The sequence below is a fragment of the Notamacropus eugenii genome, chromosome 4 (genome assembly GCF_028372415.1).
Source record: "Notamacropus eugenii isolate mMacEug1 chromosome 4, mMacEug1.pri_v2, whole genome shotgun sequence".
NCBI classification, from domain to species: Eukaryota; Metazoa; Chordata; class Mammalia; order Diprotodontia; family Macropodidae; genus Notamacropus; species Notamacropus eugenii.
In genome coordinates this window covers 320,185,232-320,211,359 of record NC_092875.1, presented here as the reverse complement: position 1 = coordinate 320,211,359, position 26,128 = coordinate 320,185,232, and the positions used below count along the sequence as shown (strand labels likewise).

The 26,128-nt window shown below is 35.8% G+C and overlaps 1 protein-coding gene across 13 annotated transcripts in view; it reads left to right on the top strand.

The window, feature by feature from the left end:
* ADAMTS6 (ADAM metallopeptidase with thrombospondin type 1 motif 6) overlaps positions 1–26,128 on the top strand; it is a 343,812-nt gene that overhangs the window by 205,780 nt on the left and 111,904 nt on the right. For all 13 annotated transcript variants that reach the window (XR_011966189.1, XR_011966190.1, XM_072605071.1 and 10 more), the window contains 2 exons: positions 1,045–1,191; positions 11,532–11,673. Coding sequence is in view for 11 of the 13 variants with exons in the window: in XM_072605071.1 (XP_072461172.1) it covers positions 1,045–1,191; positions 11,532–11,673 (289 nt within the window). In the remaining 2 variants the exon portion in view is untranslated. The remainder of the gene's footprint in view (positions 1–1,044; positions 1,192–11,531; positions 11,674–26,128) is intronic.

The window sequence follows — 26,128 nt, the reverse complement described above, 5'->3', positions numbered from 1 at the left end:
TAGATTGTGGGCCTCAAAAATGATCCCAGTGTTCCAAGGACTCTCATTTGAGATGAGTTTTTCATTTCTCACTCTAGCCCTATAGGTCCTGCAACTGCAGTTCTGTCTTGAATGTGAAAGGAAAAGACCTGAAGTTCTAGGAGACTTTGAAGGTTCTCTGGCCTCTTCCATGTGGGTACTACTTCCACATAGGCAGATTATAAACCCTTAATACCTCCCTCCCTCCTTCCTTCCTTCCTTCCTTCCTTCCTTCCTTCCTTCCTTCCTTCCTTCCTTCCTTCCTTCCTTCCTTCCTTCCTTCCTTCCTTTGTTTCTTTCTTCTTTCTTTCCTTCCTCCCTACCTTTTTCCCTCCCTTCCTCCCTTTTTCTCTCTTCCCTCCCTTCCTTCCTTCCTGGCTTTGTGACAAACATAATACATGAATAGAAGCATAGATCAAGGGATTGTGTTCTTGTGATTTGAAAAGAAAAATCTGAGTTCTGTTTGTAGATATAGAATTTATTGTGGAATAATGAGAGGCATCTTCCAATTGTGTCAGTCTATCAGAATACAGGATTCATAAGCTACTGTTCAAATCTTTTATGCATGGAAATGACTTTAATATCCTAACTAGAGAGTTCTAAGGTAAGTGATGCCCACATGATAATCTTTATAAATCCCAGACACAAACTGTGTTTAGCTTGAACTGAATATAAAATAATTTTGAACCCTAGGTATCTGTTTCTACCAAGAAAGACAATCTAGAACAACAGAGTTCAGAGTCAACAACAACTCTGGAGTCAGAGGGTATAGGCTCAAATCTCACCTCTAGAGCTTTCTTCCTGTTTGAACTCAAGCAAATTATTTAACATCTAGGGCCCTCAATCTCCTGTTCTGTAAAATGAGGGGGATGGAATCAAGGACCTCTAAAGTCCTTTCCAGCTAACCTATAATCCTAAGGTAGATCATGTATTGGATCCGATACCATAGGAAAATTATGTATCCTTTTTCTCATTTCCACTTTTCATTTCCTTGTCTCTTTCATTGTTGATTCTCTTTTTGGACAGTTTTGGGATGAACCATGATGGAATTGGAAATTCTTGTGGGACCAAAGGTCACGAAGCAGCAAAACTTATGGCAGCTCACATTACTGCAAACACCAATCCTTTCTCCTGGTCTGCCTGCAGCAGGGACTACATTACAAGCTTTCTAGAGTAAGTAACCTCTGGAGAAGAATGATGAATTTTTCCAGAAATAAGCTATTTATAGAAGTCCAATCATTGGCTCTATAGCTCCATATGTTGTATAACATGACATTAATAGAGGTCCAATAACGTGTCCCAGGCTGTTTCCAAAGTTATCTTTATATTGTGGCAAGTTCTTTTTTTTCAAATGGTATTATAGTCTACTAAATAGAGTTCAGAGAAGCTGGAGCAGGAATATGGTTGGGAAGTTGTTAAATATATGAGTGATTAAGTATTGTTTCAGAAATATGAAGCTATATGCAGAATTCAGACTTATGTGATTGCTTTATTACATACAAATAAGTTATATGAAGACACTATAAATTTTTTAAAGAATTCATTGATGGAAAAACAGAGTATCAGAGAAGTTTGCAAGCATTTAATAAAGAAAGAAACCCCATTGGTCTGAATAGAGATCAACTGCCTTAAGAGAAATTTGTTTGAAAAAAAATTGCATAGGCTACATTTGTGTCTTATATAAGGTCAAGCATGGCCTGCATTCATACCAACATAAAAAACACCCAGAGAATTAGCCCTTAGAAACAATGAAAATGTTCTCTTTGCCAAGATCAGAAACAAATGACTTTTAGTCTCTTTCCAGCATCGGGAGGTATTTTGCTGGCCCCTTCATGCATGTTAAAAGAGTCTACTTACTTCACAAGGAAGGTTATCAGTTAGCAGAGGTGTACACTGCCCCAGCAAAGCAGATGTTCTCCCAGTTCTCACCTGTGGGTACTTAGTTTGAATAGCATCTTAAAGGTTTCAGAACTTTGCTGTCATACCATTAATCTCAAATCTTTTCTGTGAAGTTATTCTTAAAGAATTTGTGAAGAAGGCAGGTTGACTTAGAGCAAATTTGGGCAATGAAAGTTGGGGGTTTTTTTGTTGTTTGTTGTTTTAAGAAATCATGTGTACTCAAAGTTTATGTTGGCATGATCTCCCTTTACAGATTTTATTTTATTTTTCTCTTTAGGATTGTTTCATTTAAGGAAAAAATTCAGTAGTTAAAATATAGTAGGTATGTTATGTTAGTGGATGGTTCAGATATGCTGAAAGTCGATCACGTTTCTTGATATCTCAAAGTTATATACATACAATACAGCCAGGTCCTGATTAGTGCAAATAGCAAATTCCATGAAGTGGTCATCACATGTATTCAAATTTGCACTATTTACATTTATAGTTATGTAAAATATGCTAATTCGTTCTAGCCCACTGGAAATAGGCAATACAAGTTTGAATAATTTGCCATTTTGTGGGAATTTATTATTGGCACTAATCAAGTCCTAACTATATAAGCTTGTTGTAACACAACTTTTAAAAAATCATTTTTGGTCCAGCTTTCCAACACTAATGTTACAAAAGGACTTCAGTGAATTAATTAAAATAAAAATATTTAAATTTTTAGACTAGAGATGAAAGTTAATTCAGAAGGTGATACTTAACAATACTTCTCCAATATTTCAAGAACCCACAATTTTCTCACTATGTATACTTCTTTCATCAAGGCAGAGCTCAATGGTTCTATACCTTAGCAGATCTTCATGAGGTCTCATGGCAAAAATAAAATAAAATAAAAATGTTATTTGGTAGAATAAACTTCTGGTAACGAGCCTCTCTGAACTTAGCTAGGATGGTCATCTGATGTTGGACATACTGCCTTTCTGACTTGGTAGGGCTTGCCAGATTTTGTGCTCTGACCCAAATCTTTGAGGACCCCAGGGTCTCTTACTCCAGTGGTGTCAAAGTCAAGTAGAAATGGGAGCCACTACACTATAATAAGGATCCTGTGGGCTGCATATTGACTTTGTTTTAAAATGTAATATTTCAGTTTTATTTTATTTTACTTTGCTAAATATTTCCCAATTTAATCTGTTTGGCCAGCATTTGGAGGTGTTGTGGACTGCATCTGGTGACCCATGGGGCTACATGTTTGACATGTCTGACTTATCATTCAAGTAGGGCTTTGGTGAAGAATCTATCATATGACCAAAAGGCTCTTTCTAGTCTCAGTAATAATTGACTATATTATCCTTGGTTAAATTGCCTACCAAGAAAATGCACACAAGAATAGCCTCGAGGATATTTGTAACCCAAAGCAGTCAAGGATATCATTTTACCAAAATGATCTAATCTCAAAACAAAAATTTTATATTTTGGTAAAATTTTCTGTTTCTCCAGATCTTAAAGTCAAGAGAGAACTGTAAATTTAAGTGTCTGCCACTAGAAGGAGAAATTGTGTGGAATACCTGTGAATACCTGTACATTAGCTAGAGTTTAACTTTTTTAAGAGAGTTAATGATGCCTAGGATTCATTCACAGTATCCTGCCTGATTGACCTCCATACATGGACTCAATCTGAACACCTGTTAGAATTTGTTTGACTCAAACCATATTGTGACCATTCTGTTATTCCTGTGAATCAGTGGCCAAATCCAGCTCAGTCTCACTGGTTTGGTGAGATTTGCCAAAATAAGTAGAAGTTGCTATTGTGGAGCCAGATCCTTCCACAGCAGAATTATTCAGCAAGAAGTCTGGACTTTTTCCAAAAGCAGAAGAGTGGGTGAATGAGATTTACCAAGTGAGGAAGAGAGCATTGGTGCAGCGGAAAAGGCATCACATTTTGAGTCAGGAGACCTGGGTTCAAATCCCAGACTTTCAAATTCCTACCTATGTGACTTTTGGCAAGTTACTTTGTATCTCTTGGTCTCAGTTTCCTCATTTCTAAAATGAGGGATGGAACTAGATGAATTCCAAGGTCCCTGTTAGCTCCAAATCTATGATCTCAGGATTGTTGTGAGAGTCTAATGGGGTTTTTAATCCTATAATTTATGAATATATTCCCATTCCACAGAATCAGAGTTCACAAATTCTTACTCCAAGTAAAGAATGAGTATGAGAGGCAATTGGTAGAGACCTGGGAGAATATTGCTTTTCATGCAAACTAAAAAATTTTACTGACAATCTGACCAAGCATGCATTTAAAAAAGAAAATAATCCAAGGCCCTTAAAATAGACTAGTTCACAGGTAGACAAAGGCAGAAGAGAGACTTCATTGGATTTTTCTTGTTCTTTCTTATTAATACTCTGAACTTAATTGCTTCGGTAGCTACATGTGATATTTTTTAAAATCTAAAGATGATCTGATTAGGAATTATGATTATATTTGTGTTTTAAAGTTGGCTCAGGAAGGCTCATAACATTTTATTTAGTTTCTTTCCTCAAGAAAAAGAAACCTTGTAAGATGAATTATGTAGAAACCTCAGCCCAGCCAACAAAATGCATACTTTTCTCTCCTTAATGCCTGCTTAGGCCAAAGATGACGATGAATTTTAACAATGAGCTTTCTACGATTTATGGAGATTCGCTATTCACTATGTTGGGCTGAAATTGATTCCTTGACCATAAAAGCCAGTAGAGTACAAGTTTCTCTTGTATCATTCTGAAACACTGAGTGCTGTCAATACGTCAGGAGGTGGTGTTTACCAACTCCCAATATTTTTTTTCAGATTTCTTAAACTCGGTGATTCAATAAGTGGTTCATGAATCGCCCAGAAGCCGTCCAGATTAAATAATAAAGAACCCATTTCCGTTAAAATGGACGAGTTATGCCAGCTTCTGATGTTTTCCGACGACGGCTTTGCAGGTAGTGTCCTTCCTAGCTGCCTGCGGGACTATTTTTTTTAACTTAAAAAAAAGTAAAGAGAAGATGACCCCGGTATTATGGCTCACACCCACTGATGACCACAGGCTGATCTACCAGGCAGTGAAGGGCAGCCACAAGGAATTTAGACTAGTTTTGATCTATTTCCCACTATTTAGAGGAAGAATAGAGTAATTTAGAAGTTTTCAACAATTCCTGGGACTTCTGTGAATCAAGTAAAGCTTCATCTAGATTAGGGCTTGTTCAAATTGTTTAAACTGTTAGAGAGCTATATCAGAGTGTTTCACTTCCAAATTTAATACAGACTAGCCATTTTCACAAAAAGCATGGATGCTGAAGGTGTGGGGAGCACAGTTATTATCTAACATCTGAAAGTGAAGTAGGGAAGAAAAACTGAGAGATTGACTCTGGAGAACCAGCTCTCCAGGAGGCTGAAAGAAGAATTTTAGAGTGACCAAGACACTAATTTTTCTTATGGGGTAGCCATATTCAAAGGCTGATATTAGTCTACTATGCAGAAAATAAGCCAATTAGTGTCTTGATAGGCCCTTCTGGAAAAATGCCTCTTTGCCAAATGAAGAATTTTTGACATTTTGATTTTGTTTACAAAATCTGAGGCATTAGTGTGCCTCAGAAAATAACTTGGCAGTCTTCCTTCCATTTCTGCGATGTTTCCATTTTTATTATGTGTCTATTCATATAGCCATGCTTTAATGATGTATAAAAGAGAAAAAAACGACAGATTAACTAGTATCAGCATGGTTCTTGCAACCTGAAAAAATCTATTCTGATTGTATCGATCTTGGCTGCCATTGAGTACAATCACCCAAAAGATGAAGGCATTATTCCCTTGTATCTATAGTACTGAAGAAATGAGAGGTTTGAATCAGAGTGATTTGAGATAGAGAATAGTACAATACCAATTCTATGTAAAAATTAATAGAAAAGCCCCTGTAAGTATAGTCTTTATGCATAATAGATTATGATAATTTTGTCCCCTCCTCTCTTTTTTTGCTTTATTTTAGTGACATTAAAAATGTGTTAGATTTTTTTGTGTTTTTTTTGAGATGGCATGAAAACATTACCATTTTCATAGTAAAGTTTTGAACAAAGTTAAAAAGAAACATTTGATCTAACTACATTTTAGACTACAAATCTGAAAATCAGAATATAAACTGTTTTAGTGAAAGCAAACTAAAAAACATGATCAGGGGAATGATCATATACTCTGCAAGTCAAGTTCACATACTTGGGGGCAGCTAGGTGGTGCAGTGGATAGAGCACCAGTGCAGGAGTCATGAGAACCTGAGTTCAAATCTCACCTCAGACACTTGACACTCACTAGCTGTGTGACCTTGGGCAAGTCACTTGACCCCAATTGCTTCATCCTGGGTCATCCCCAGTCATCTTGAGGAATATCCCGTTACTGGATTCAGATGGCTCTGGAGGAGAAGTGAGGCTGGTGACCTGCACAGCCCTCCCTCACTCAAAACAAAGTCAAGTGCAAGTCATGCCATTATTTCTCTGATAGCATGGTCTTCTTCAGCAAGGAAGGATGAACACACACACACACATACTTGACCCCACCTGAAAATGTGAAAAGCTGAATCTTGACTAAGTTTGACAGTAAGGAAGACTATTTAGCAAACCTACAAATTGCAATTCTGTTTTTGTTTTTATTTTCCAGATTAATTGTCTATGTAAGGAAGACAATATGTCTGAGATAGAGTTATGAGGACCTAAAAGTATTATTGACTTGGAATGCCTGGTGTGAAATATGATACTTATAGAAAAACAAATATGCTGCTAGAATTCAGAAACTAACTTAATCACTAAATTAGCCTGAAGAGTAGAAGTGTAAACAGAAATAGTCCTTGAATTTGCTAATTTTATTCTCTGTTATGGATGTAAATTGGAGTTTGGTTTTTAATTGTGAAGTGCATAAAATCATAGGATCATAGATTTAGAACTGGGAGGGACTACAGAGGTCTTCTAGTCCCACCATTCTTTTGACAGATGAGGAAACTGAGGTTCAGGGAGGTGAAGTGGCTTGCTCTGACTCTAGATCAGCGCTTTTTCTACTGTACCAATAGCATGGAAAAGTATAAAGAAGTGTCCTGAAAACCAGGAAACCAAGTTCATTTCCTGGATTTCCCACCATCTCGTCATGTGACCTTGGGCAATTCAATGAACATCTCTGTGCTTTAGTTTCCTCATCAATAAAAATGAGGGCGTTGCGCTAGGTAATCTTTAAGATCCCTTGAATTTTCACATTCCATGATATTTTGAATCATGTTTTCTGGTCTAAATATACTAGAACCAAGGATTTGAGGTTGGTCAAAATCTTTTGTTTTACATCATTAAAATGTGCTATTGTCATCTTAAATTTGTTTAGTAGTGACTGAAAACTGGGTCAGCAGAATGGAAAAATTTTGAATACCATCCATGGCACAAATAATTATTATTTATAAGTACTCTATGTTTAACAAAAATTAAACAGAAAATTATTTTGTGTTATCACTATTATTCCTTGTAGTACTAAAATGGAATTCAATGACAAGTGTTTATATAGCAAAACCTACATGGATCAGAATCAGAATCATAGGCAAATCAGAATTTTTTTTTCCTTTTTGAACCTCTATGTAAAAGAGACAAGTGACAAGAAAATAAGTTTATATGATGGCTTAACATAATAATAATAATTATATATATATACAATATTCATTTTTAGAATAATTATTTTTTCACATTATAATTTCTTCACTCACCAAAAAAATATACAAATATATATATAATATATATATTCTACTTGAATGTGTAATTTCAGGAAGATTTTTCAAGAAAGAATTTTTTCTACTTAATATTCTAAACTAAAAATTTAGTTAATCCAAATGCTGCAGTTACTAGTTATTCTTATTAAGATTTTATAATTCATAAGGCCAAATAAGTCAGCCTTGCAGATTAGCCATGTATATCTCAAGGCCAGTAATATTTTACAAAATGCTAATTTTTTAAAAGAAAGATTGTTATTGATGTATTTGGAGGATTGCTGGGCTGGTTAAATATTTTTAGACTGAAAAAATTTTGTTCTATTTGCAAAGCCAAATTAAATGGTCTCTTATTCACCATTCATTTGGTTACATCATAAGATTGGATGTTTACATTGAGAAAATTAAAGCAAGATGGCTCCTAGTCTCTATCAAACTAAATTGTATGAATATGTTTTTTTAAAAATTACATTTACAGATTAGAATGTAAGCACCTTGAAGGTATAGATTGTATCATTGTTGCCTTTGTCTCCTGTACTGTACCTGGTACAAAGTAGTTGCTTAATAAATGCTCGTTGATTTAGAGGGTGATGATGAGAGACCCTACCCTCCATCCCAAGAATAATCTTTACTCATTTGAGATAGCATTTCTGTATTGTAAGATGGAGATGATTTAGAGGTATCAATTGATTAATTTAATTGCTAAGAGAATTCAGATTCAATGACTATTAAATTCTAATCTGAGCATAAAGGAGAGTCTTAATGATATACAGTGAAACCTATTTTAAAAGTCTTCCTTCCTTGATTTCTTGTTCCAGAATATCTCTGTTCATCTAATAATGACAGATTTTAGCAAATACATGACATTATTCACCTGAAGTATATCATGTTATATATTTAATCTTTTGCTCCTACATATTATTGTATTATGGTTTTTCACTCTACAGTTCTGAAAGGGAAATAAAAAAGATCTGTGTAAGTCAGACCAAATACAGACCTCAGTAGAACATAAAGTGCTTCTAAGTAAAGCTCCAAAAGTAAAGTCATTATTTTGGATAAGTCTGTGTTAAGATCTAGGCAAGGTGACTATGATCCAATGACTAGATCATCTCTTTGTTGAGAGATCTTAAAGACCCGAACCATATTTTGGACACCTTTGGGTCAATATCATGAGAGTATGGATGGTACAGATGCTTAAATGAGATAGTTGTTGCCTCATGAACAAAATTAACTAGTTGCCCAGTCTGCCACCAGGAAAGAATTTTTCTCTTGGGGAGTTCTTGGTCTCTTCATGGATTGTTCCTCAGGAACTCTCTCAGGCATCTCTTGCCTGAAGTACTTTGTTGCCTTAAATCTTCCCTTTTCTGATTTTCTAGATTTAAATTTTTTCTCTCTTCCCTTCCCTTCCCTTCCCTTCCCTTTCCCTTCCCTTCCCTTCCCTTCCCTTCCCTTCCCTTCCCTTCCCTTCCCTTCCCTTCCCTTTCCTTCCCTTCCCTTCCCTTCCCTCCCCTCCCCTCCCCTCTCCTCCCCTCATCTCCTCTCCTCTTGTTTCTTCCTTCCTTCTTTCCTTCCCCCTTCCTTCCTTCCTTCTTCCTTCCTTCCTTTCCTTTGTAAAGCCAAGTTAAGTGGCATCAACCAATGGAAAAAAATTAAATGGTTGGCTTGCAGCAAATTCAAAGTGGAAGCCACAAGATGAATCTATTCCATGATCTTTTTCTTATGCTTTTTTTTGGTTATTGCCCTTTTAACTTTTCATTCAAACATTTCACTCTATATTTTTTTTACAAAATTTCATCATGGAAATAAAACAAAATTCTGTTGGTATTTTATGTTCATCTTTTATATTCACAAGATATGCTCATGATAATGTTTTAAGTAGTATTAAAAAATGAGAAGAAATTGCCACTATTAATTCAAATAACCTATTCCTGTTGAAAACCAACAAGATGATCATATAGTAACTTGCTTTTTCATCATATTTTACGTTTGATTTCCTTGTCAAGAATCTTTTTTTTAAGCAAAGTATGTTCTGAACTAATATCCTGATATCCTGAATCCTAACAATCCTATAAAAGTGCAAATATGATATGGAGTCACATATTTTTAAAGCCAGTCCACCTTTAACCATGAAAATCATGCTGTTGAAAAAATACATGAAATTGGTATTCTTTTTCACTCAGCTAGCCTCACCTATCCTGGGCACAAGGTAATTAATTTCTGGAGCAATACTTAAAAGAAGATTTCAAAATCAGGGATAAGAAAGTACTTCTATATAATGGTAATGTGAACTACTTTACTTGCTAAGTTGCTGGAGAAGATATTCTTTCCTCCACAGAAAAGATGCTTTCTGTACTGCCATGAGAGATTATGGCCTTAACCAATTGTAAAAGAAAAAAAAATAGTAAAAAAAAGTCTGTGTTAGCACCATATTCCCCTAGAACTTATGGAAACAACACCTTTTCTTTGCCAGTGAAGGAATAACAACTTTTTAAAAGTGATAATTATGTTATTTCCCATGATTCATTTGTAGGATTATACATTTATGTTGAGATTGGCTGTAATATCATTTTTGAATTACTCTTTTTTGACTAATTATGTGTTTTAAAAAAGACAAGAAGAAAAGAGAAAAGACAAAAAGGTCCAGAGAGATGGACATAGTGTATATGGTCATTGATGTCTTTGAATGACCTCAGAAATAATATGGTTCAGTTCTAAAAATGATTTTAATTTGCTGCAATACCTAACTTCTATCAGTGAAAGAATTTTTAACATAATTTGAATGTCATGAATTTATAAAATGTTTGTAAAATGCAATATTGTGAAATGTTTCTCTTTTTACTTATCTATAAATGAAAATTTGAGCCGTCCCAAATAACAGTTGTAGAACTGCTACTTGTGAAATTATTTTCCTTTGGCAAGGTAGATGGAAAAGATTTGGAAAAAAAGCACTAGGGCTGGCACAATTGACAGGAATGTTGGAAAAAATATTTAAATGTTGGCATAGGAATTCTTTAAAAATTCTAACTTATTCACATGTGAAATGAAAGTAAAAAAGCATCTGTCCTATTTTATGCACACTGACTAAATAAAAATGAACAATTATATTTTGCAGAGCATAAAGTCCTTTAAATGAAGGCACAGTGTCTGATTTTTAATAACCTTTATATTATTTGTTCCATCAAATTAAACTATTATGTTGGAGGGCCGACATACTTTGAAAGGCAGAGATTATAAAGGGAGAATGTTTTCATTTTTTCAACATTGATGACCTTAGGTGAAATTTCTAAGAGACTCAACACTTTTACTGCATTTGAGCAGAGACTTTTGGCTCTTGGCCTATACTTTCATTCTGTCCATTTATTATTGGTGTTTTTCCAGGTCCAAGGGACATGTCTGATCACAGAATCATTTTTTTGTGCCTAAAGTGGAGTTACATAGATTAAGTTGTTAAAGGTTACAAACCACATTTTTGTTACTTGCCACATTTCATGTTTTTAATTCTACAACCAGATGTGGCTATGTTTTCATTGAAAACAAACAAGGAGCTTAGAGCAAATATGAAATTATGTTTTGCTTGTTTCCAAAAATTATTTTAAATCATTGTTTTAAAGAACAATGTGATATTTGGATTATCACCTAAGGAGTATTTGTGTATATGTATTAGTCGTGGAAAAACATTACTGTTTGAATCTCTTATTCCCAACCAACTGTCAAACTTCAGTAGGAATATTTCATCCTACTGCAGGATCATTCACAAGTAGAGTCTTTCTTTATGCGTTCAAACATGTTAAAACAAAGAACTCAGTACGCGGTATCATAATTCTGACTGAAAGAGTGCGCAGAGTGCCTAATCTCCTTTGATCCTTTATGTTGAACAGTTCAGGCCGTGGCACTTGCCTTGATAATGAGCCTCCCAAGCGTGACTTTCTTTATCCAGCTGTGGCCCCAGGTCAGGTGTATGATGCTGATGAGCAGTGTCGTTTCCAGTATGGAGCAACATCCCGCCAGTGTAAATATGGGGTAAGAAGTCTTACTACTTATGCTTAGTCATTTGTATAGATGTTCCTTCATGACTCAGCTGTTGAGTTAGATGGAATCATTCATTACATATTTACCTTCAGTCATATGAATAACTCTTGCAGTGTAAATATGGGCTAAGAAATTTTAAAATTATTATTGCATCTTTTTTTTTATTTGTATATTGACCATTTTCAGATGTTTGAGTGATACGGAGTTAGACTAGTTCCTTTCAAGAAAGCAGGCACACTTTGAATAGCTTCCAACACATTTAATCTTATAAGTAATAAGGCTTACGGTGTTTAAAAAACAACAAAAAAAACCCCATGGTTTTGAAATCTCCTTTCCCACTTTTTTGTAAAAATTTTAAGCTAATAGGCACTTTTAAATTGGCTAGAATTGTTTTAATTCATAGTTGTTAGCGGTGAGGTCATTCAGCTGTTGCTTCACCCCCTGCCCACATTCAAATAAATCCTTAGGCAGGGCCAAAATGACATGAGCTCAAGTAAAAAAAAGAAAAAAAATGAAAAAACAAACAAATACAAAGATGGCTGTAAAAAAATGTTGGTATCCACATTTATTGTCTTTCCCATATGCCTTACAAAGTAGAAATGCGTGTACCACCACAGAATGTACAAAAAGCCTTGGCCTCTTCCTAAACATTAGATTAATAAATTAGTCTACCTTGCACAGTATTGTAGATGTAGAAGGTATTTGTCTTATGTTTTTTGCATGAGTGAAACTTATAAATATATTTATAGGAAAATAATCTTTTTAAAAATTCTAGCAATTTTGGAATTCTGTTACCTATGAGAACTTTTTTTTTTCGAAATTATTTTTTATAACCTTAAAAAGAATTAAAAGTTTCAGGTAGTTTAGACTAAATAGTATACTCATTCCACTTTCACTAGTTACTCCTGTTGGTCTCCAAAACAAAGGGAATTGATTTTTTTTTTCCTTTGAGATGACAAATGTAATACTACTCTTGGGCATTTTGTGCAGTAGATATAAAGATTGTGTATGACTGGCAAACTCTTTGAGGTCCCTGAGTAAACGCTTTTCCTCTTTCTTATATTCTTTAAAAATCTTCACATATCTTCCTTAACATTTATTTCATTGTGTCAGCCAATCAACAAGCATCTACTGTGAGAGGTGCTAGGAAGACAAAGACAGGAAAAAAAAAACCCCAAACCATGGAGTCCCTGCTGGCAAAGAGTTTGCATTCTACTGGGGAAGCAAGCGGAAGAAAATTCCCTTGCACTGAGTACTTGAGAGGAAACTAGAGATTCTAAAGAAAGAAGCAAAAAGAGAATGCATTCTAGGTGTGAGAGATAGACTGTACACAGGCATGGACATTGGAAATGGAATATGAAATATGAGTCCACATACGGGAGAGCAAATAGGTCTGGCAGGCTGGAACTTAGCATTTCTGAAAGGGATAAGAAATAAGCCTAGAAAGATAGCCTCAAGCCTGGAGATTGCAAAGTGCTACCAATTAAAAACAGATGAATTTCTATTTCTTCTTAGAAACAATAGGGAGTAACTTTTTAAGCAAAGGAGTGACATGGTCATATGTGTCCTTTAGGAATATGACTTTGACAATCATGTGGTGGATGGATTGAGGAGGGGAGAGCCTTGAAGCAACTTCATAAATTAAGAGGCTATACAGTAATATATTATGAACTAAGGAAGTTGTGGTATGAGAGTAGAGAAAAGGGAGAGAGGAGCTGTGGAATCAGAATTGACAGGACTTATGAAGTGATGAGATATTAGGGATGAAGGAGAATTAAGAATCAGGGATGACTGAGATGGGAAATGAGTGAGAAGGATTTGAAGAGAAAGATAATGAGTTCTGATGTGAACATGTTTGAAATGCTTATGGGGCATATCCAGTGGGAAATGTTTAATTAGCAGTTGGTTCTGTGGGGATGAAGCTCACAGGAGATACTAGGGCTGGATATGTAGATCTGGGAATCATTTACATAGAGACGATATTGGAATTCAAGGGAGCTGATTGTCGTCTTACAGTATTCTTTGTATGTGGATGAGCCCTATTGGTCTGTGAAAGTTAAAAAAATTTTGTTAGTCATAGCTTATCCCTTGAAAGTTGAAATTAATGGCCAAAATGATCTTTTGAGATTTTCTGTGGATTTAATTTATCTGTGTTTTTGCTTTTCTTTATTGTCAGGGATAATAGTTAATCTCAAAATGTAATTTGGAATGTTGATTCTACCCTCGTCTATGTACTTATCTTAATTTCTATGTTTTTGTATATGTTGATCTGTATTACCAATAAAATAGAAATCTAGGTATTCCTTGTGTTTTTTTCTTCCTCAGATAAAGTAATACTTTAACTGACATCTCCCCTCTCTTCAAGAGTAAAAATTGTCATTCATGTATATCAGTTGTAACTGAGCATCTAAATATTAGAAAATCAGGCTAGTTACCTATGAAAGGACTGAATGCATTCTGTTTATATGCCTTCTGCTTTTCATTTCTTTTCTTTTTTCATTTCTTTAAACCTTGGGCTGATGAAGTGTGTACTGTCTTCTGAGCTCTGAAATCATATTAGAAGGCCTGTATAGATGAATATACACTTTACAAACAAATACATATTTCAACTGTATCCCTATCAATTTATTAGAAAACTAATTTTCTTAAACTCATATATTTGCCCAGAGATTTACATTAAAAAAAAAAAGAAAAGACCATATACTAGTGAAGGTTCTCTAGTATGTTGGGTCAAAAGTCCACTTTTTAATGAGCATCTAAATATATACTAGACAATTGCTACTGTCTAGTAAGTAAATATGTGCTGGAAAAGCTGACTAGAACTGTATTTACACAGCTGTTGTAGCTGGTAGGTTTTCAGGGTTTAAAAATCTTTATAAATGCCATTTTAGAGAATAAACCATGGTGTCTTTCACAGTGCCAGTTCTATCAGGTAAATAAAGTACATGTCAGATAATGGCCATGAAGAACAGAGACATCATCTGTATTCTGGTCAGCACAGTATCTGGCAAATAACTGAAAATATTTAATAAATCTTTTAATATGTATAATATCTGAATGTGAGTGCCTAGAGAGATCAGATATCCACCCTTGCAGTGGGATCATCAGAGCAGCCTGGACTCCATCCAGTTTCTTCAGACTAGGAGTCTTCCATGTGAAGTTGGGGATTCTGGATAGGTTGCACAGTCCTTTCATTCCATTCTGTCCTAGTGCTCAGTATGTGTTCAGGCAGGATTTCTAATGACAAGAGATGTGGTCCGTGGGAACCACAGCAGTGACCACACTTATCTACTCTCTGTCGCTTCCAACTTTTGGTCATTGTGTGGTCAGTACAGTGGCTGCCATGGACCACATTTATAGCCCTCAGAAATCCTGTTTGAATTCTTTACAGGAGTAGGTTCGTCACTTTATATTCTGGTCAAATTTGAGAAGTCATATAACATTTTTTTGGGTCATTTCTGTTTATGACAGTGCTCTTCATTATTGTCCTAGAGCTGAGTTTTGGTTGTGGTTCCCATGTACTTCAGAAGCAGAAATAAAGAGATTGTTATCAGTAACTGATCCATGAAATAATATAACATGGCATATTTGGAAATGGCCAAAACACAAATTCTTGCATTTACCTTGTACATTTTTTTTTCTGAAAAAATTCAGAGTGCTTTAGTGAAGTGCTTCATTCATTAGTGTACAAAAACCTTACTTTTTTCAAGGTCTCAAAATGATTGGTGCAGCTTGGTCTGAAACCCAAAACTCTTTCCAGTCATGTGTTCTTTCCGCTAGCTATAATTAATGTGCATAGTAAATTAAGGGTACCATTTACTCCTTCTTTCAGGGGACAGTCCATGATTTCATCTCTCTTTGCCAGGTGGAAGTTGGCTCCCAGGGTTTTGTTTATTTATTTGTTTAGGAAATTCTCCAAGAAAACAAGCAAGCCCCTTTTTTAGGCTAGCCATGTCTGAAAGAGAAGGGGAAGACTAGAGCTTTCCTTGGACCACAAAGGTATTTGGAATGTTTTGAGGTGTAAAAATATTTAAATTATCTAATGCCTGAATATTGGGTTTGAATTTCTTTGCAAAAGATTGCATGAATGAATTTCACTTTCTCATATGTTTAGAGTTAGGGTCTCTTCAAGGCAGCACCTAAGCCTATGTCAACAGTATGAAAAGTAGGATATCACAAGTTATAAAGAAATACTCTTGGTTTATAGTAGCACTAAGTTTCTTAAGGACCTTGGACTTCCTAAATGAAGGGGCCTACAAATAAAGGAATAGTATTAAGATCATAAATATGGCCAAAGATGTCTACTTCTTCTAGGTGTCAACTATTATAATATAATATTCTATAGCTATATGGTATTATATTATATAGTGTTGCATATATAAATATAAAACAATCATAATAAATATGATAATAATAACTAACATTTATACAGTGCACAAAGTCTTACACAGTGCTTTAAATACATTATCTCATTTGAGACTACCACTTCCCAAAGGAATGTGGATGGCCTATCATCTCTCTTTCCTACTAAAAAAGTAGAAAAACTGAATCAAGGAAAAGCACACTGAAATAATAATCCACATTAATAAGTCTAAAGTCAGAACGGATTTCTGTGTTTGTGTGCTATAAGGGGTCTAGACTGTGGGTGATCTTACGGATTTTATACCAAAATGCAAAGTGATCCTTAAACACAATGGATAAATTCAGGGCTCCAGTTCAGCCTTAACTCTGAATTTCCTTGTTCTGTCAGTTTAAATCAGGCTCCAAACATTATTTCAAAATGACTTTAGTGGTTCAATATATACTAACAATAAACAGTGCATAATTTACTGGTTAGCATCAGGACAAAGCTGGTCCACAGATAGACATAAGGCCCCAGACAAAACCTCAGAAACTTTATAGATCTTATTACTGTTGGCACATGGTTGACCTTGCTGTGGTGCATTTTATTATCTGTGAAGTTTTTCACAGCCTGAGAGGACTTAGTACTAACACATAAACATTTTGGGGGATATATTGTATTTTGCTTTTCCTTCCTTTAAAAATAGTAAGTATGGTTAGACAAAGTACTGCCCATGGTCTGATCCTGATCGCCAAGTCCTTATCACATTTTCCAAAGAGAAGCCTTCAGATTGTCCCTTGAGACAGCTTCTGGTATCTAGCAATAAAAGAGTAGGGCAGGAGAAAGCTATATGAATGCCAGTATCCTCTGTCCCTGTGTGTCCTATTTGGTGGTATGCCTCTCTCAGAGAGCCTGTGGGTCCAGCATTTGATCTGTGGAGCACTTGGAGTCTTCCAAGAGATTCATTCTTCATTTGGAGTGGTTAACAGAAAAGATAGAATGTGACCTGTAGCTTTAAGTGGATAAGCTTACATGTTATTGCATTTGCCTTTCCAAGTGAATGTGAATCTCAGATGAAAAGTCACAGATTTAGAGCTCTGAACTTTGTTTCTTTTCTCAGTCTTCCTCCTTTCTCCATCCCTGCCATAATCCTCCATGGGAAATTTGGGGGTAGCCTGCTAAAATTAAGCCTAGGTACAACGTTAGATTGTTGCCTCTATTTTGTTTCATTGAATAAATGAATTCATTTGTGATTCATTGCTTCATTGAATAGATGAATGAATGCATTCCTTTCTTCATTAAAAGTAGTTCCTTCAATGCAATGCAAAATTAATCTTTAACACATATGTAGCACTAGTCCAAGCTTTCAGAAAAAAATTATACAGTACACATATAAATATCTCATTACAGTGTCTATCTTATGAATATATCAAAGTAGTCAGTGCTGACATAGGTTTATAATAAATGTTAAATTGTTTAGTGTCCCTGAACCTGCTGTCAATTGCTTTTGAATGAACACAATAAGGTACTTAGTGCTTCCCAGGAAAATTTCCTGTTATGTAGAAAACTTTCAGGTTTCTATGGTTCAGAATCTCTTTTGAAACAGATATAGACCATAATTTAGGAGACCATGTTACAAAACTAGAATTTTTTTGAAGTTCTCATTTCTTATTGCTGTACAAATTTTAGAATGTTACATAAATGCTACTTTCTTAGCAGATTTTCTTTACAGGACTAATTCTCTACTGTAAGATTTGCTTAATGAGAGAGGGACTTAATGAGGGAGGTGACTGATGTTAGCACTTCTAGTATAGATTTGATGCTAGGATGAAATGAAGTACTTACAAGTCATTGAACAGTTTGTACCAAAAGGAAGTTTACTTTGCCCTAACAGCAAGGATATGCAACAAGGATTTGGTGACATGGAGCTTCTCTGGACATGGTCTCTTTCATCTCCATAATGGTAATTAGGGCAGGATATGGTGAAAGATATAGTGACTCATGTGGGTTTCTGAAATCTGCCTAGTCAGAGGGGCTCCTACTATATAGGTAGGACTTTTTGTGCCCTTAGGAGACCAAGAAGTTACATCATAGAAACAGGGGCCAATAAGGTTCTGGGACCACTTTGTCTCCTTCTAGGGGAAACTAAACCCTGTTGCAAGAGGCACTAAGAGGGTTGGACCTAAGCCATATTGTGGGGAAATACTGGTAGATATTAATCCTATCACACACCTGAGAATCTTCTAGAGGATCTGTCCACCATTTAAATACTTATAGAACTTTTACTGGTGAGGCCTTTTCACATGGACAGTACCTGGGGAAAAAAAGAAGATAAAAAGCCACTACTACGCTAACGTGTAAAACAAGACACAAATTGTAAATGAAGAAGAACAAAATTCAGAGATCTTGGGCTTTTCCTTCCCCATTTAGAATGACCGAGTCTCAAGTTTCAACAGTCTGGTCCAGGTGGCAGGTATAACAGCAAACACCCTAGCATACCCAAGATGGCCTGCTAGCATAGGTTCTTGGATCTGCTTTTCTTAAAGGAAAGCAACTTTTAAGGGGTCAACAATCTTCTTTAATCACATTCACTTGTTCAGGAGAAAAGTTAGCACCCTGAATATCAGAGAACATATAAGCAGAGAAAATACAAACAGAGAAAATTTAAGCAGAGAAATTAGCATAAAGACCAAGACACAGGGCTCTGACTGCCTGAATCAAAGTCATATTGCTATACACTTTACACATGACACTGAATCAAGAGAGCCTTTATTATCTGAGCAGTTGGGGGTCTGTCCACATGGCTACTCAGAGTCTTGACTGGGAAATCACAAGGTCCTTCACATAAGTGAGCCTCCAAAGTAAAATAGCAACTCAGAGTGTATACATACACTTCTCAGAGCCAGAAGGCATTGCAACCTTCATGACTCAGTGCCTAATTAGAAATTAGCAAAAGGTGTGAAAGCCTTCCTTCAAGCAAGCCTCCCCCTAAGCAAACTTCCCTTAATGGGTCCACTTAAGGCCTATTAATGGGCAGGGAAAATCTGAAATTCCATTAACATTACAGTGAGTGATGCCAAATCTTTGTCTTCCTAATGGGTCTCCTAATACAAGGTGGTGACATTGAACCGGAGCAGCACTAAGAACATCAAAGCCATAGCAAAGACATGTTTGGCATGGCCAGGAATTCTTTATCATGCATCAGGATCATCTATGTTAAAGTGGCTAAGAGGTCATAAGCGTCTTGCATGCTACATGTCCAGAGATAAGTTAATACCAAGGCTCTTTCTGCACTGCCACCTTCTGACTATTCCTTGCCCAACATGCCAGCATCTCCCTCTTTCCTGGGACCTACATCAGGGAAATGATACGGAATCTTTGCCCCCTTAGATGCTTCTCTAGATGGCCCTCCACTTTTGCCCCGCAGGTGCTAAATAAGCATTCTCTCTCACCCACATTTGGGGATTCAGAAGTTAGTTAAGAGATCCATTAATAAAAACATTTAATTAAAGCATGAAAGCAACAACAAAAAAACCAAAACACCTAAGAATCAAGCTGTGGAGGCTTCCTCTGCCCTTCATACACAACAGGTTCCAGGAGGAATATAATCTAATTCCACCCAGAAAATCTCTAATTCTTTTAGCATATCAACAAAAGAAGAGCCTTTAGAACTCATGTCCCCAGTAGTCAAAGCTTAGTGTTGTCTGCCTCCAGGAGATTTGTAAAAGCTTCTTGGGTATAGGCTGAAATCTGTTATAGTTGCTCTGCTTGGCTCCAAGAATGTTGAATTTGTGCAAAAGTCATGGATTTGGGGACACCATGACCATAACACTCCATGTACTGCCTGCCCTCTCTCTGTCTACTCTTTCTGTAGTTGGACTTTTTATTTCAAAGGAGCTCAGGAGTACCCTAGGAATGGTTGGCCTGTAATGCCACTCACCTTGCCAGGCTGCCTTCTGGCTCTTGTTTCGTCTTTTCCTTGTGTCTCTCCCTCTCTTCTTTTTCTTTCCAAATTTTTGCTACCTAGTCTGCAAACAAGCAAAAGGCTCATGGAACTCTGAGCTCCTGGGGCCTCTTCCAAAAAATAGCATTTCTCCTTCCTCTTCAATGTGGACCTGAAGTTATGCTGCAGAGGTCCTAGTGAGAGAAGAGGCAATGCCTGCCCTTATTACAAGAGTCTGTCATGCCCACTTGTTGTCATCCTTGTTATAGCAATATATCATTGGCTTTATCTTACACATCAATTAAATAGGGATTAGATAGTCTCTTGCAAAGAATAGATTGCAACTATTGTGGGTTCTAAAAGGAACATTTATTTAGAAGATCTCAGAGGTTAAATGTTATAGCAATACATATAAATATGTGACTATAACCCAAGTTAGAGACTGAGAAATTGATGTGAGAGTTGTAGACCTAAAGATGGTATCTGGATACATAGAAGGGAGTGAGAGATAAAGAGAATCAGTTTAGCAGCTAAACAAGTGAGATTCTGAGAGGCCACAGAGCCAGATTTGAGTTGGGAAGACCTGGGTTCAGGTCCTGCCTTTGATAAATACTGAATGTGTACACTGGATGGATTAGTTAATTTTTCATTGTTTTAGGTAACTCTCTAAAATTATACGTGGTAGATCTTCTTTGGTAGAAGGAGTTTGTTCACTGTGAAATTCCATATATAAATAAAATCATAGGTCTGGATCAGAGGTAACCCACAACACGGAGTATACCAGAACCAGATTAAAATGTAATTGGGGAATATTTAACAAAATAAATAAAAATACAATAAAACATAGATGATATTAGAATTGAAAAGTAAGGCAATATAGAGCCTTCAGGTATGCTTGTACATGGATTAGTGGCACCCCTTTCAGTTTTAGTTTGTCACTACTGGTCTAGATGGGAAAAAAGGGAGTTTCCAAGGAGAATTATCTTCATCAAAAACAAGAGATAATTCTTAAGACGCCTACTCTTCCAGACCCCTAGGATAATGAATCCAGAATGATATTGGTAACACAGCACTTGATATCAGAACACTTGATTTTCAATCACAGTTCCAAAACTCATTATCTATGTAACTTTGGACAACTTGCTTTACTCAAAGAGAGTAGACTAAAATCTATTTTAGCTTTTACTTCTAGCATCTGGTTTGGAATACTCCTTCTAAAAGGAGAACTTTAGCAAATAAAGTGGCAAAATGACTAAAAGTTTTGCAGATGAGATTTATGAAAAAAGATGTTGAAAGTGGTTGAGTAGGTTTAACTTGTAAATTAGAATGTTGATAGCTTTTTTAAAAAGCATAAAACTAAGTAATATTTGTTGTGCTGTGAATATTTTTGTCAAATTGTTCTCCGCTTGTACTGATGGCAAATTAAGAAACAATAGTCTTAATTTGCGATTGAAAATATGGATTACTGAATATTAGGAAGATGATGATGATAACTAGGATGGTGATTATTACTGCGAATCAGTTAACTGGAAGTGCAGCAGCCACTCGTGAGCCAGATTCCACTGCTTATCCACGTGGAAGTTTTGACTGACTGCATTTCCAGCCTGGACTGGTTTGCTCTTCCTTCCCCACTCTTGGGGGCTCACCTTATTGATGCTGGACTTAGGGTGGACACGATCTAGCCTTGCTGCAACTTAACTGCTGAGCTTAAGCAATCCACCCACCAGCCTTAGCCTCCCCTGTAGCAGTGATTACCTGCCACTGTGCCCAGCTAGATTACAAAATACAAGAAAAAAACTTCCAGGTTGGGAGGAATTATTAAATACTGGAATGTTTTTAATGGCATGATTATTAAATTGCTGTCCTTGATGATCTCTGTCACAGAATAGTGTTCATTGATTTGGGCAGAGAGACAGTCAAGGTAACAAATCAGAGGTATTGATTGTCCTTTTACCACAACTCCTTCATGTATATAAACTCATTCAGAAATTGTAGAATCAAGCCTGCCAGGTAGGGAAAGATAGATTGATTTTTGTTTGTTTTTCCTCTGTAACTAGATGTGGTTCAGTTGAAACAGAAGCATCTTATATCTGCTATTGATAATGGATCCATAGTCCATTAAGTTTTAGACATCATTAGTGTTTTCAGAAGATCTCTTCAGATTATTTTCCCCTGAGTTTGCGCCTTGGTTGGTGGTGTTTTTGATTTTTGTTTTATTTTTTTAAAAAAGAAAACACTTCCAATTGTTTTCTTTGCTAGTAAGTAGTTGTTAAAATGACCCACGTTGAACTCTGGCTTAGGGCTCAGACTCTCTCTCCTTGCACAATAGGATTAAAATCTATTTAAGGCCCCTGGAGGATACATTATTGCTTTTCGTCTGAGAGTTACTAAACACCTGGAGTGGGGCCATCCGGTCACCATGTGTTGGTTCTTGATTTTGGTTTTGTGTGATGAAATGGTAAGTAACCTTTCTAATCAGTACTCTCCTCTTGACCTTTCCAGGGCCCTGTTCTCCTGGGTTTTCAGGATGTTTTATTGGAGACAGCTGTTAAGGGATGTTACTGATAAGATAATTAGAGCAAAGGGAGCCTCTCAGATCCAGAATCAAGGACCTGACTTGCATAAGGGTTGCCCTGAGGCAGATACCTTTGAGTGTGCTTACATCTCTTTTATGACCTCTACCTTAAAAAAAAACAAAAACAGTCTAGCAATAAAGAAGTCATTATATCCTCGAACACCTAATTTGGTTTCCCTATTGATATAATAGTTGTAACAGTTATTCTGGGCTTCTGATTTTACCAGGAAGGCAGAATTGTCTTCTTTGGCTTCATTGTTTATTTTCTTTGTTTTAAAATTATAAACTTAATAACCACCACAAATTATAAAATAAATGTACAAAAATAAAGAGTAAGATCTCACATGTACCCCTTTGCAGCTAAGGAAAGGAGAACAAAATTAATTAAAACAGCAAAAAACAAAAGGTTCATTTTTAATGCATAACTGTCCAGAATAAAAAAGAAGTATGCAGAAAGCAAGTGAAAAGCTCTGGCAGACACATTTTAATTTTGTTGAGAACAATTTTCTACGTCAAAAGAAAACTTCTGCTGTTGGGATCAGAGAGGCCCTTGTTAGCATTTCTGTAGTTATATTCTACACATCTGCAAAATCTATTGAAGAATTCTATTTTCTTCTTGTTGTTTGTTTATAATTATAAGGTATGGTGTGCATAAAATGTTGAGATGACTATACAAATAAAAGGGTAATTATATCTAATTATTGCTAATATGTGCCAACATTGGCTCAAATCCAGCAGATTAGTGATCTGGAAGGTGATATTCCACATTTAAACTCAAAAGAACATAAAAGAATTCCTTGTTTCCTTGCAGATAGAGGGCATAAAACATTTTGGCTTTTGAAATCCATACATGAGATGTGAAATTGGGAAACTTCACATCTAATAGTCTTTCTTTAATGTTGGCTTTGGTGTGGCATTTGTGGTATAATGAGAAAAAAATCCACTTATTTAGATTCAGGAGACTTGAGTTCAGTCCAAACTCTTGCCCTTGTGGAAATCTATTATTAGGGAAGTAACATTGGATAGAAACTGGTAGAACTGGATTCAAATTTTGGCTCTGCTACTTACTATCTGTATAATCTTTGATAAGTTAGTTCACCTCTCCCCCTTCTCTGGGAAGCTGCATGACTGGTAAGCTCCAAATATTATGAGCCTAAGTCACTTCTTATCTCTCAGTCTTAGCATCTTCATCTGTAAAATGGGGGTAATAATACTGTCACTACCTACCTCACAGGACTGGGTTTATAAAATGAGGTAATGTCTTTAAAACACTACATAAATATCTATTGCTATTATTATCATCATTATAAAAGAAATATTGAATTCAAGTAGTTGTAAGGGTTGGGGATGGGGCCTGTGATTTCTCTCAAAGAGGATATTCCTGAGATAAGGAAATTCCTTCCACCAACGTAGGTTTGCACTTTGTAATTTATATTCTTAGAAGTTCTTAACCATTTTTGTGTGTCATTGACCCCTTTGGCATTGTGATGATGCCTGTAGACTTCTTCTCAGAATAATAGCTTTAAAAATATTCATAATTAAGGGAAATGCTAAATTTCAGTTAGAATTCAGTAAAAATAAAGATGTATTTTTTTTCTTCACCCAAGTTAACAGATCCCACTGAAATGCATTCACAGAGCCCTTGGGGTGGGAATCCTGTGGATACTTGATTAAGATACCCCATCTTAGGTATTTGCCTAGAACACACAGCCACTGTATATCCAAGGTGAGATTTAAGCCCAGATATTCTTGGCTCATAGGCTAGCTCTCTGCCTATTATGCCATTCTGCCTCTTGTGGTTGTGACATAAAATTTTTAAAAAAGATGGTGACAAGATAATTCTTAGTAGCATTTATCTTCTTCCAAGTTATAGAAAATGCTACAGAGCCTAATCTGGATTTAGAACCCCTAGAGAGGCATGAAGGATGATTAGAGTAATATTTTATGCACAATTACCATAATTAAGCTGTCATCAATCATTTTTTACTGGGCTCATGACTTTTTGCTGAATTCTGTTTTTGTCCATGAGAATCTAGCCCAAAATGAAAAGAGGAAAACTAGAGGACTTTCCACCAAATTCCCATTTTGTTTAGTTATTTAAATATTTTCTTTCACTTTGGAGCACTGCTAGGAACCAAATAACATATAAAACAGAGAAAAGCAAAGACCTTTAAAATTGTGCAGTTCTTACATACAAAGTAAGCTATTTGTCTTCTCTACTACATAAACATAACTACCAGCAGAGTCAGGTATGGGGTTGACTAACCCCATTCTTCCTTGGCCACAATTTATCCTCACACCACCCATCCTGGTTGAGGTCATAAGTCACAGAGCTTCACTGGAAATATTGAAGAAAGGTCATAGAGCTAGAAGAGAATTATTGTTTTACAGATAAAGAAACTGACACTCACAGAGAGCAGGTGACTTGCCCTTGCATAATTATTGAATAGCAGAATCAGAACAAAAACTCACGTCCTCTTAATTATTCTTTTTGTTGGAAGATTTTTTTTAAGAGACAGAAAAAAAAGAAACTAAAAAATGAGTGAGAAATGTACTACAATTATCCTTGAAGAATAATAGTTTATATTGTAACTAAGGAATGCTGATGTCATTACCTTAAATATATTGGAAGATGGCCAAGATTTTAGTAGGTTCCTTCCTTCCTTCCTTCCTTCCTTCCTTCCTTCCTTCCTTCCTTCCTTCCTTCCTTCCTTCTTTCCTTCCTTCCTTCCTTCCTTCCAATACTACCTTCATCATAGTTTTTTTTAAATTAATGAACTTTAAAAGTTCATTTTTACATTATACATTATACATAATATCTTTAATGTGAAAATTAAGCATCTAAACAATACCATGGTGGTTTCGGGATTATATGGCTGAAAATGAATTCTTTAGCTTCATCAGAAAGTGTTTACTTTTATATTTGTGATGATTTGGTAGACCAAAGAAACATAAAACCACATAGCCTTCCTTTATTTTAACAGACGGCAAATTACAAAAGCATGTAGTTGTTGTATATTATCCACCCTGACCACTCTTTTTGTGTTGTCTTACTTAATAGTTTTGAAGAAGTTCATTTTTTTATGGTTGGTCTGGGATTGTCCTTATTGTTGGATTGTTGGTGGGGGTTGTCCTTATAACCATCCAGAAAGGCTCTATGGGACACCAAGATCTGGGTTCTCTAGTTCGGTTTGGGACTGTAGTAGCATCACTGCAGGTGCTGTCATAATCTATCCCTCTTTGTTTTTCCATTTCCCAATTTCAAGCAGGAAAAGGCTCATAACAACCTTTTTCAAACTAGAATTGATAACCTCAAGGGGCCCAAGTGATGATTTGTTAGCAAGATCATAGCATCTATATTAACAAGTCTAAGCCTCTACTTTCAAAAATCACTTAATAAGGACTAGCTATGAGTCATTACAATCTTCAGGCTTTTTTTCCATCACCAGATACATTTTTCTGGATATACTTGACATTGTGATGTATATTCAACAGATTAAGTGGGCAAATCTCTTAGAAGGCAGAGGCATCAAAATCTTAATCTAGGATCATATAACTAGAATTCTTAGTAATCTCAGAAGAGGTC